Genomic DNA, 10,980 nt, shown 5'->3' on the forward strand with positions numbered 1-10,980 from the left:
TTTCAACCAAGGTTATCTCAAAGTACTTAATCTCTCAGTATCCCAATGTCCTCGTTTCTAAAATGGGAATAATAGTACCTACCCTATAACTTTCTTGTAAGGATTAAATATATATATTTTTTAAAAGCTCCTGTCACATAATAATTGTTCAATTAATGATAAACAAACAAAAAATAGGCTATCGAGTTGATCCTGACCCATAGCAACCCTATAGGACAAAGTAGAACTGCCCCAAGGGGTTTCCAAGGCTATAAATCTTTGTAGATGCAGACTGAAACACCTTTCTCTCACAGAGTGGCTGTGCGTTCAAACCCACTGACCTTCCCATTAGCAGCCAAGCACTTAACCACTATGCTACCAGGGCTCCTTTCAACCCGGGATAGCTACTATTACTAAAGCACTATTGTTCTACCTTGTAACTAAGTCTGCATAACCTGCTGCCTGTAACTAATATTGCATAAACTTCTCAAGAGTGAAAACTCGGACTTATTGGGTGCTTACAATGCCAAGCCCTCATTTAATCCTTATAACAACCTCAAGATATAGACTCAATTATTACCCTTCCTGTAGAAATGAGGTGGGAAACCTGAACTGCAAGAGGTAGCATAACTTGTTCACAGTAGTGGAAGGTGGAGCTGGGTAAATCCAGCCTTTCTAACGCTTGGGACCTCCACTATGTGGAAAGTTGAGACTGCATCCTTATTTCCTTGACCCACTGTGATAGCACAGTGCCTGGCATGCGCAGATGCTCAACAAGTGTCTCATGCATAAATGAAGAAATGACTGTCTTCAATAACTGACTCAGAAGCAGCTGCTGTTACTCTGTGCTCTGCGTCCAATCCAGGTACTGTCCAATGGCTTTTTACATCTGAAACTTTCAGCCTGTGCTTTCTATATACTTGCCACACTCTTAGGGCTGAATCTCTTCCACTGTTTCTTTCAGGTAACTTCTGTTCTTAATTCAAGTACTTGGTTTGTGAAAGATGAGAACTGTCAGGCCCAGAAGCTCGACCTGTCTTCTATTTGGCATCTGTTGTTGTTGTTGTTTTTGTTAATTGCCGTTGAGTTGGACTCGACTCATAGCGACCCCTCCTTGGGTTTCCAAGGCAGTATCACTACGTTAGAAGATTGCCCCATCTTCCTTCCCAGGAGTGGCTGGTGGTTTTGAACCGTCAGCCTTCTGGTTAGCAGTCAAGTGCCTTAGGCACTATGCTGCCAGAGCTCCCATTTGGCACCTAATGCCTGCTAATTACTTGTTAATGGTTTGTTTTCACAGTTAGACCAAGGAGCTGCTCCCCTTGCAGGAACCAACAAAGAAACTTCCATTCAAGGTAAGGATACCTCCCACTGATAATGAGTCATGGTGATAAATGCTAGAAATGAAGGCAAGGAAAGAAATAAGGAAGAGGAAACAAAATGTGAACTTACACTGGAGTTAGAACCACACATACCTGGTTTGGAATCCCACCTCTTCCATTTAATAAATGTGTAACTTTGGGAAAACCACTTACATGTTCTAAGTCTCAGTTCTCTTATCTTAAAATAGGATAGCGATATCTACTTTGCAGACTTCACTGTGTGGATTAAATAACATACAAAAAGGTTTACTACAGCGCTTCCCACAGAGAAGGTGCACTATACCTGAAACTATTATTTTTAGAGAAAAATCCGGCAGCAGTAGAAAGGAAAGGCTACAGGATTCAGACACGCATGGGTTTGAACCCTAGTTTCATCACTTACAACTTAACTCATTTTTCAGGATTTTTCGCTGTGCAAGAAGACCACTATTAATGATAACACTGAGTTAGCTAATCAGAATCTGAGTTCTCACTCTGTCACCCTTTAGCCATATAAACTTGGTAAAAGTCACTTAACCTCCTGAAGCTTCAGTTTCCATATCTGTAAAATGAGGATAACATTAACTATTTGAATTGTTATGGTAATTAAATGAAATAAGGTTTGCAAAATGCCTAGAATTATGCCTGGAGCATGGTAAGCACAAAAAGAGAGTGTTAGTTCCTGCCAACCTACTTGTAGACTATCCACTATGTCCACTGAACCCGTATTTACTCCATCCGAGTCTCTGGGCACGTATTGTGATTAATGTTTATTGGGTGGCTGTTTTCAGGCTTCAAGCTCTGCTGACAGAAAGGTAAATCAAGAGAGACTTTCACTACAGCAGAGGCCCAATGGATCCGGAAAAGTGACTCAAAGAAGCCCTTCTTTCTTTTGTGACTTGTAGGACTTGATGGCCTTTCTGAGCGCTGTGCTCAGTACAAGAAGGACGGTGCTGACTTTGGGAAGTGGCGTGCTGTGCTGAGGATTGCCGACCAGTGTCCGTCCAGCCTCGCCGTCCAGGAGAACGCCAACGCCTTGGCCCGCTATGCTAGCATCTGTCAGCAGGTGCTCTGCCCTCCCCTCGGGCCAAAAAGCAGTAGACTAGGGCTTCCTTTGGAGTCCCTGGGTGGTGAAAATGCTTCAGTGCTTGGCTGATAACCAAAAAGTTAGTGGTTCGAGTCCACCCAGAGGTGCCTCAGAAGAAGGCCTTAGTCATCTACTTCTGCACAACTGGGCATTGGAAACCCTAGGGAGACCACTTCGACTCTGACACACATGGCATTGCCATGAGTCAGAGCTGACTTGCTAGTAACTGGCCTGGACTGGAACATTCCCTTTAGAGCCTCTCTTTTTAATTTTGCTGTCATCACACACAGACTTTCCTCTTACCTTTCCACTGTGTCTTGATAGCACTTTTTTTTTTTTTTTTTTTACCATTTTTGCTGTAGCCAGGTATATCCACTGCCATCAAGTTGATTCCAACTCATAGCAACCTCCACTGGGTTTCCAAGGGGAAACCCCAGTTAATCACCAATCAAATCCTATAAAGTTGAGTCTTCAGAGTGATCAAGCCCTTGAGACCAGGGCAGTTGCTTCTCTGGGTTCCATAAAGTCCAAGACATGATGCTCTTCTGCCCCAGGGAGGTAGGTGATCATTCTGATCAAGTACCAGTGCACTTTCTCGGAGGATGGTGACTTGATGTTCAAGGCTTCCAACATGTATTGAAGGGTCTGGGCATCCAACTTAAGTCTCATTTGCTTCGGTGGGAACTATGTAGCAGGACTGGACTTGTAGTAATCTGAGATTTCTAATTAGAACTGTAAGCCCTGTTTAAAAACCTTCATTAATCCACATCAGGTGGTATCTTTATTAGTGATTTCGGCTACTTGCCCTAAAAGGGAGGCAGCTAGGTTCTGGGGTAGCTGCAATAGTCTCTAGAATAAAATATAGAGATTAAAGATTTGTATATATATATTTTTAACCCCATCCCTTTCTGAATTAACTCTTTTTGCCTCACTTTTTTTTTTTTTTTTTTTTTGGCTAAGCTACAAATTCACAAGGAAGGTTGGGAAATTTACTTTCGTAGTGATACTGCCTTCGAAACCGAAGGAGGAGTTGCTATGAGGCAGGGCCGACTCGATGGCACATAACAACAACAAACGCTCACTAGATATCCTATCAGATTTCTTTTCACTTTCAATGGATAAGGCATTTGGCTGTTACCTAGAAAATCAGTGGTTCAAACCCATCAGCTGCTCTGTGCAAGGAAGATGAGTCAATCTGCTTCCACAAAGCTTTACAGCCTTGGAAACGCCATGGGGGTCACTATGAATCAGAACTGACTTGCTGGCCATGAGGACTTCGTTTCATATGAGTGGCCACCATTGAATTGCCTCCTAAGGAAAGGAGCACAGGGAGCACAGCTTTATTTTGTCCCCCTTTTTCCTTTCAGAATGGGTTGGTACCCATCGTCGAACCAGAGGTTATTCCTGATGGAGACCATGACCTTGAACACTGCCAGTATGTTACTGAGAAGGTAAATCTTAAATAATAAGGTCAAAAATCCAATAGAAAATTCTTGTTTATAGTAAAAGTTGTTATGACTATTTTATATTTCAGACAAGCATTACATTAGAATCATTAAATAACATTGAGAAGCTAAGGGGCTGCCTATCAACCCTTCTACTTCTTTGGCACATGATATACTCGATATGGAAAACCACAAGGTTTTCAACACCAAAACTGAACGTGGCTTGTGGGACCCTAGTTAAGTCATATGATCTGTCTGGATCTTAGTTTCATTGTATGTCAACTACACAACTTAAAAAGACGATCTGAGGCTCGCATGAAAAAGTGTAATCAGAAAGTCCTTTGTTCCTATCTGATTTTCTAACTTTGCCACAGTACACCTGAAAGAGGGTGGTTCTCCCCGCACACCGAGAGTTTGAAAGCCATAATGTGGCTTCCTCCCCTACAAATGTAAGGTGACTGAAATGAGCTCTGTGCACTTCTGTTTCTAAAGTGTGTGATTCTTTAGGATCACTCTATGGGATGGAGAGTGGAGGCCAGTTTAGATGTCCCCAACTAAAGCAAGGCTGTCTCAAAAGGAAGTGGCATTAAGCAGAGGGAGTGATGGGAAGGAAGAAGTGAAGGCCTCTAGGAAAGAGGGCCAAGCCAATATCCATGCAGTGGAGCAGCTAGTGAAGGGGTGGTGGGGATAAGACAGGATGGTTGTGCTCAGTGGCTAAGCTTTGCAATGCATTGCCCTGATGAAGCCACGTGGCTGGTCGGGAAGCTCTGGCCAAACAATATAGGGGCATTCCTTCATCTCCGTGGCGTAGGTACGAAGGTAATGTGACTCTGAGACTGGCTCTAGGTTTCACCTATGTGTATCTCCTGTTCCTCAGGTGCTGGCTGCCGTCTACAAGGCCTTGAACGACCATCATGTTTACCTGGAGGGCACCCTTCTGAAGCCTAACATGGTGACTGCTGGACACGCCTGCACCAAGAAGTATACTCCAGAGCAAGTGGCTATGGCCACTGTCACAGCTCTCCACCGCACTGTTCCTGCAGCTGTTCCTGGTAAGGCCTTCTTTCTTTCCTAATAGGAAGTCTTAGCCCTTATTCTCTGAAGGACTGCTACAAGCATTTGTGTTTGTCCAGGAGTTAGCTTCTAGCCATGAAGCTGACTATCTCAAAGGCAGTCAGCACTTCTCTCCCACCATGATAGAGTATCCTGAGTCTACCCAATCCATTTATTTCCCCAAAATGTTACTGCCTTCTTTATATATTCTCTTCTCTCCTTAGCCCAACAAGCCCCAGCAAAAGCAAGCTCACTTCTCTGATCCAGAGCCCCGGGCCAATCAAACAAAGATTGAGACATGATATTTGTTTTAGGTTCATTGCCTGCTTTCTCAAGCAGAGTACATAAGCTGTAGACTTCTCTCCTTCCAGGCATCTGCTTCCTATCTGGTGGCATGAGTGAAGAGGATGCCACTCTCAACCTCAATGCTATCAACCTTTGCCCTCTACCAAAGCCATGGAAACTAAGCTTCTCTTACGGACGGGCCCTACAGGCCAGTGCACTTGCTGCTTGGAGTGGCAAGGCTGCCAACAAGAAGGCAACACAGGAGGCCTTTATGAAGCGGGCCTTGGTAAGATAACGCAGGTCAAGTTAATGCTTGGAGCTGACTCTCCCATATAGGGATGCTTCCCCCCCAGGGCACAAAGGTATCTTTCAGAGAGTATCTACTTGATATTTGAAAATGCAGTATTAGTGCTCAGTAGAAATGTTAACTAACAACTCGCTGCCGTCGAGTCAGATCCGACTCATAGCAACCCCTCCTTAGCTTTCTGAGGTGGTATCACTATGGAAGTAGATTGCCCAACCTTCCTTCCGAGGAGTGGCTGGTGGGTTTAAACCGCCAGCCTTCTGGTTAGCAGTCAAATGCCTTAGGCACTACGCCACCAGAGCTCCTCACTAGAAATGTTAGGGCTACAGAAAGTTTTTAATTAGCCACCTTGGGGGTAGAGTTGACAGTAGATTGAAAGGTAGTTCCAACAAAGACACTTCAGAGGGAAGGGGACTGAGGACTAGGACAGCATTCATTCCAGGAAGAAGAGACGCCATCAAGAGAAGCAGTAAGAATATGATAGGATGAACCAAAGATTCTGGGGAGAAATAGAAAAATGTTGTAAGGTATCTTTTATGGAGAGTTTCAAAACAAAGGGAAAAAGTGATAGCATTGGCATTTAGAGCATATCGATGGGATTCAACAAAACATTTTCAATAGAGAGGAGGGAAGATACTCAAGAGTTTGTCCGGAAAAACTCAGAAAGGTTAACAGGAGAAATGAGTCCAACAATGGCTTTATTCAATTACCATTACTTTTTGAAAACCTACTGTGGGCCAAGCACTGGGGTGAATGACTCAGCCATATTATCTCTCCTCTAGAGAGTTTAGAGTTTAGCCAAATAGAAGTGAGCTGGACATGTTTCAATATGAAACAAAACATTAAAGGTAAGGAGAGTGGTCATAACTGAAGGGACAAGGGCTTATGGGAATAAGATTGCATGAGACTGAGTATCAAATACAGGTGTTAGAGGTGGTCTTAGAGAGAAGGAAAGAGAATGGATTTGGAATTAGTGTTTTCAGAGGTGAAGAGATGTAGCACTTGATCACTGACTACAGTTGCGGGAATCTGTTGAGAATGTGTCATGGAGATGTCAGTCTTAACAGTGGGACAGGCTAGAATAGCTGTTGAAAGAGTTAGGAAATTGACCAGCCTTTGCGGCCAGGCAGTGGGGAAGGTGCAGCTGAAGTGAGACCTTGAGTTTCTGGTGCATTAGCTGGGTTCCTGGGTTTTCCTAACAGTTTTTTAAGCAGGCAGAAAAATTCAGATAAACCTGAACAGGAAATGGCAGCGTTAAAAGTTTCATAGGGAGATAGAAGAATGCAGAATTTTAGTGATAGGCCCCATTTAACTTCGCGAAGTCTGGGCAAGGAATCAAGTGTAACCAGAAGTTTGGTGATGAGGAACTAAAGGGAAAGAAAGGCCCTAGGAAAGCTCAAGTAATTCAGGGCCATAAGAGAAGCATGAGATTTTAGAGCTGGATCTTGGCTGACGCAGAGAACACCAGAAAGATATTTGCCTGTGTTTTATTGACTATGCAAAGTGTGTGTATCATAACAAATTATGGACAATATTGCAAAGAATGGGAATTCCAGAACACTTAATTTTGCTCACGTGGAACCTGTACATAGATCAAGACGTAGTCGTTTGAACAGAATTAGGAAGTTTAAAATTGCATGGTTTAAAATCAAGAAAGCTTTATATTAGGGTTTTATCCTTGCACCATACTTATTCAAACTGTATGCTGAACAAATAATCTGAGAAGCTGGACTATATGAAGAAGAACATGGCATCAGGATTGGAGGAAGACTCATTAACAACCTGTGATATACAGATGACCCAAGCTTGATTGTTGAACGTGATGAGAGCTTGAAGCACTTACTGATGAAGATCAAAGACTACAGTCTTCAGTATGGATTATGCCTCAATATAATGAAAATAAAAATCCTCACAATTGGACCAATAACAAACATCATGATAAATGGAGAAAAGATTCAGGTGTCAGGCATTTCATTTTACTTGGCTCCACAATCCACACCCATGGAAGAAGCAGTCAAGAAATCAAATGATGTATTAGGCAAATCTGCCACACGTGATCTTATTAAAGTGTTGAAAAGCAAAGCTGTCACTTTGAAAACTGAGGTGCGCCTGATCCAAGCCATTGTCTTTTCAATAGGCTTATATGCATGTGTAAGCTAGACCATGAATAAGGAAGATCACAGAAGAACTGATGTATTTGAATTGTGGTGTTGGCGAAGAATATTGAATGAACCATGGACTACGAGAGGGAAGAACAAATCGTCTTGGAGGAATTACAGCCAGAATGCTCCTTAGAAGTGAAGTTGGCTAGAGTTTGCCTCTTATACTTTGGACATGTTATCAAGAGGGGACAGTCCCTGGAGAAGGACATCATGCTTGGTAAAGTGGATGGTGTGGTGGTTAAGTTTGTGTGTCCACTTGGCTGGGCCTGGCTGAGTGGCTGGGCAGCTGGATGTAGTTACTCCCCACGGTGAGACTGGTAATTAACTCCATGGTGGAATCTACTGGAGCAGCTGAGTAGCTGCTTTGGGGATGTCTGCTTCCCATGTATGAGAAACAGCTTTGGGAATGGTCTCTAGCTTATGGCACCTTGAACCATGCATGTAGCTGTGTCCTTGTTCAGCTGCCTGCCATGATCTGCCGACCTTGGGACTTTCAATGGACTTGAATGAATGGCCTGTCGTGTCATTTGGTAACATCAGGACTGTGCCTTTTTCCTTGTCAACCTTGGGTTTGTCAGTCTCAGCCGCCAGCAGCTGAGTGAAGAAAAGCCTCTAGCTCCAGTGGGAGGGGAGCAGGAGGCGGAGCTGAAGCCCAAGGTTGAGGGGCTTTCCCCCAGCCCCTAGAGCCTGGCACTTTGAACTCAGACTTAAAACCACCAAACCGTTGGAGAATAAGCTCCTGTTTGTTCAAGCCATCCCACTGGTGGCCCATTCTTGTCAGAGCAGCACTAGGGAACCAGAACAGATGGTCAGTGAAAAAGAGGAAGACCCTCAATGAGACAGACTGACACAGTGGCTGCAACGATGAGCTCAAGCACAGCAACGATTGTGAGGACGACACAGCACCAAGCGGTCCTTCCTTCTGCGGCACATGAAGTTGCTATGAGTCTAAATCGACTCGACACACCTAACAACAGTGGACAACAAGTTTCCAGGTGATGCTGATGGCCCACGAAACACACTTCGAGAACCACTGTAGAAACAGGTCTTGGCAAAAGCATACAACAGCACTAGTGATTTCGGGAACTGGCACTACTGAGTGGTATTTGAATATTATCATAAATTTCATAATTTTGAATTTACTTTTAATTGGGACTCACATAGAGATCAAATAATACTATAATTACAATGACATAAAATTATTCTCATAAATAACTATAAGTAGGAAACAGGAAAATGTAAAACTAAACTTTTTTTTTTTTTGCTATAGAATACTATACTAGTGAGATGTTTCTCAGCCTTAATTTTGAGTTCTCCTGTTGCAATGTTGTTTGTACTAAACAGGAATTTTCCCAGTAACTAATATAAACTTCAGATTTGCCAAAGAAATGCTCAGAAAACTGAGATATAAAGGAGATAACATTATAGAAGAAGGAGATGGTGTTGGCAACAAGATTCAGCCAAATCACTGTAGAGACAAACAATCCCAATGAGGGCACAGCTGGTTTCGCACGAGAAGCAGAGCATCAGGCTCAGGGCTGGGGTTTTCCTCTGACTGCATCTCCTCTCTCTGCTTGTTTTTCAGGCTAACAGCCAGGCAGCCAGAGGACAGTATGTTCATTCGGGCTCGTCGGGTGCCGCTTCCACCCAGTCACTCTTCACTGCCAGCTACACGTACTAGGACCTGTGGCCCGCTAACCTTGCTCTCACTCTTCCAGGCATCTCAGTTGGAGGGCTGAAAAGGAACAACCTTTCAACTGACCCTGGAAATGAGATAAAATTAGACCAGAAGTACTGGAAACACAGTTTCATATTCTTAAACACAAGAGAAAAATAATCAGTTATTGAAACATACAAGTACAAATAACAAGGATCTGACATTTCACACAGTTCTTTCCTTGCAACACTTCCAGGTCCCCACTCCCAGAGTATCCATCTAAAGACAATGATAGGTTTAAAAACAAAACTCTCCACTCAACTAACCACCACCAAGTGAAAATCTCAAAAGGTGAGTGCAGAGAAGTGCATCTTTTTACATCATCTCCATCGTAGTAGGTGACAGACAACTGCAACTGAAAGAGAAAATTTTCTGTAAATCTTTAGATGGTTTAGGTTTTACTTTTCAAAAGGCTCAGTATATGTCATTACCTTTGACTGCACTAGATACAACTGACATTAATGGTCAGGGTCCTTAACTTTGGCTACTCATTGGAATCACCTGGCAACATTTTTAAAACACAGATGCTCAGGCCACACCCCAGTCTGATTCAATCAAAGACTCTAGACATGGAGTCCATTTTAAGTATTGGGATTTCTTAAAGTTCTTTGGTAATTCCAATATTCAGCAAGTTTGAGAACTACCAATCCAAATGTCGAGTCTGGGAATATTTAAAAATTAAAGCCATTCGTAACATGAAATAAGCTAAAGCGTGGCATGATTTTGAGCAACATATGGAGTGAAATAAAAGACAATCAGTGTGATTTTGATTCTCGGAACGTTCTTCTCCAGGTGGTCCAGGTATGATGGTGCAGACCTACTACATCTTCCTCTACACTATCTAGTTCTGCAGCAAGGAATAGTCACAAAATTAGACTTTGGGGGCTTTTGACTTTCAGAATTAACCTATAGAAAAAGCAATTAGAACAATCATAGTTACAAAAGAGAATTTAAACACTATAACCTTGGAAAAGATGAAAGTAATAATTTAACCAGGGCTTCGAACTGGTTCAGCCCAGTTCAGTCATGGCTGACAAAGCAACACTAGAATAATCCCGAGTTTTTAAAATGTGAGTGAACTGGAATGCTACCCAGAGTGGGAAAAATGACAGGTTGAAGCTCTGCTGGAAACTTGATCTCTTTCTTAGAAAACAAGAGCAGGGTATGAGTTGCATAGTAACCAACTATCTTGACCAGCTGAGTTGAACACAATGGTGCTCGGTTCACAGATGGTGGCCAAGCACAGCTTTGCCTTCCACAGTCCTGGCAATAATCCAGGGTCATGCAAAGGGCTCACTATGCCTCTTCTGAGCCTTCCATTCCAAGGCTTCGATTCCTAATTTTCTCTGTTCTGGTTAGTGTTCTGGATCACCCAAATTTTTAAACTTAGGATCTGTTCCAGTTCCATTTCGTCAGCCATTACTGAACTGGTTCAAACTGGTTCAAAGTCCTGGATTTCATGGACAGAAGCAGGGAACTAGAAGAGGGAGAAGGAGTGGAGGAAAGTAAAGGAGGCAGCAGTTCACTTGTGGGGAGTTGGGAATACTACTTAAAATCAATGAATTAAGAAACAGTGCTTAAATGCAGTAA

The 10,980-nt window shown here is 43.0% G+C and overlaps 1 protein-coding gene across 1 annotated transcript in view; it reads left to right on the forward strand.

Annotated features, from left to right (window-relative positions):
* The window catches only part of ALDOB (aldolase, fructose-bisphosphate B), an 11,140-nt gene extending 1,786 nt beyond the window's left edge, over positions 1 to 9,354 (forward strand). The window contains exons 3-8 of the mRNA XM_007950326.1: positions 1,257 to 1,331; positions 2,243 to 2,403; positions 3,792 to 3,875; positions 4,747 to 4,921; positions 5,294 to 5,493; positions 9,259 to 9,354. Coding sequence (XP_007948517.1) covers positions 1,257 to 1,331; positions 2,243 to 2,403; positions 3,792 to 3,875; positions 4,747 to 4,921; positions 5,294 to 5,493; positions 9,259 to 9,354 — 791 coding nt within the window. The remainder of the gene's footprint in view (positions 1 to 1,256; positions 1,332 to 2,242; positions 2,404 to 3,791; positions 3,876 to 4,746; positions 4,922 to 5,293; positions 5,494 to 9,258) is intronic.
* Positions 9,355 to 10,980: the final 1,626 nt, after the last annotated feature.

Source organism: Orycteropus afer, unplaced genomic scaffold (genome assembly GCF_000298275.1).
Source record: "Orycteropus afer afer isolate SDZICR_OR568_19922 unplaced genomic scaffold, OryAfe1.0 scaffold00267, whole genome shotgun sequence".
NCBI classification, from domain to species: domain Eukaryota; kingdom Metazoa; phylum Chordata; class Mammalia; order Tubulidentata; family Orycteropodidae; genus Orycteropus; species Orycteropus afer.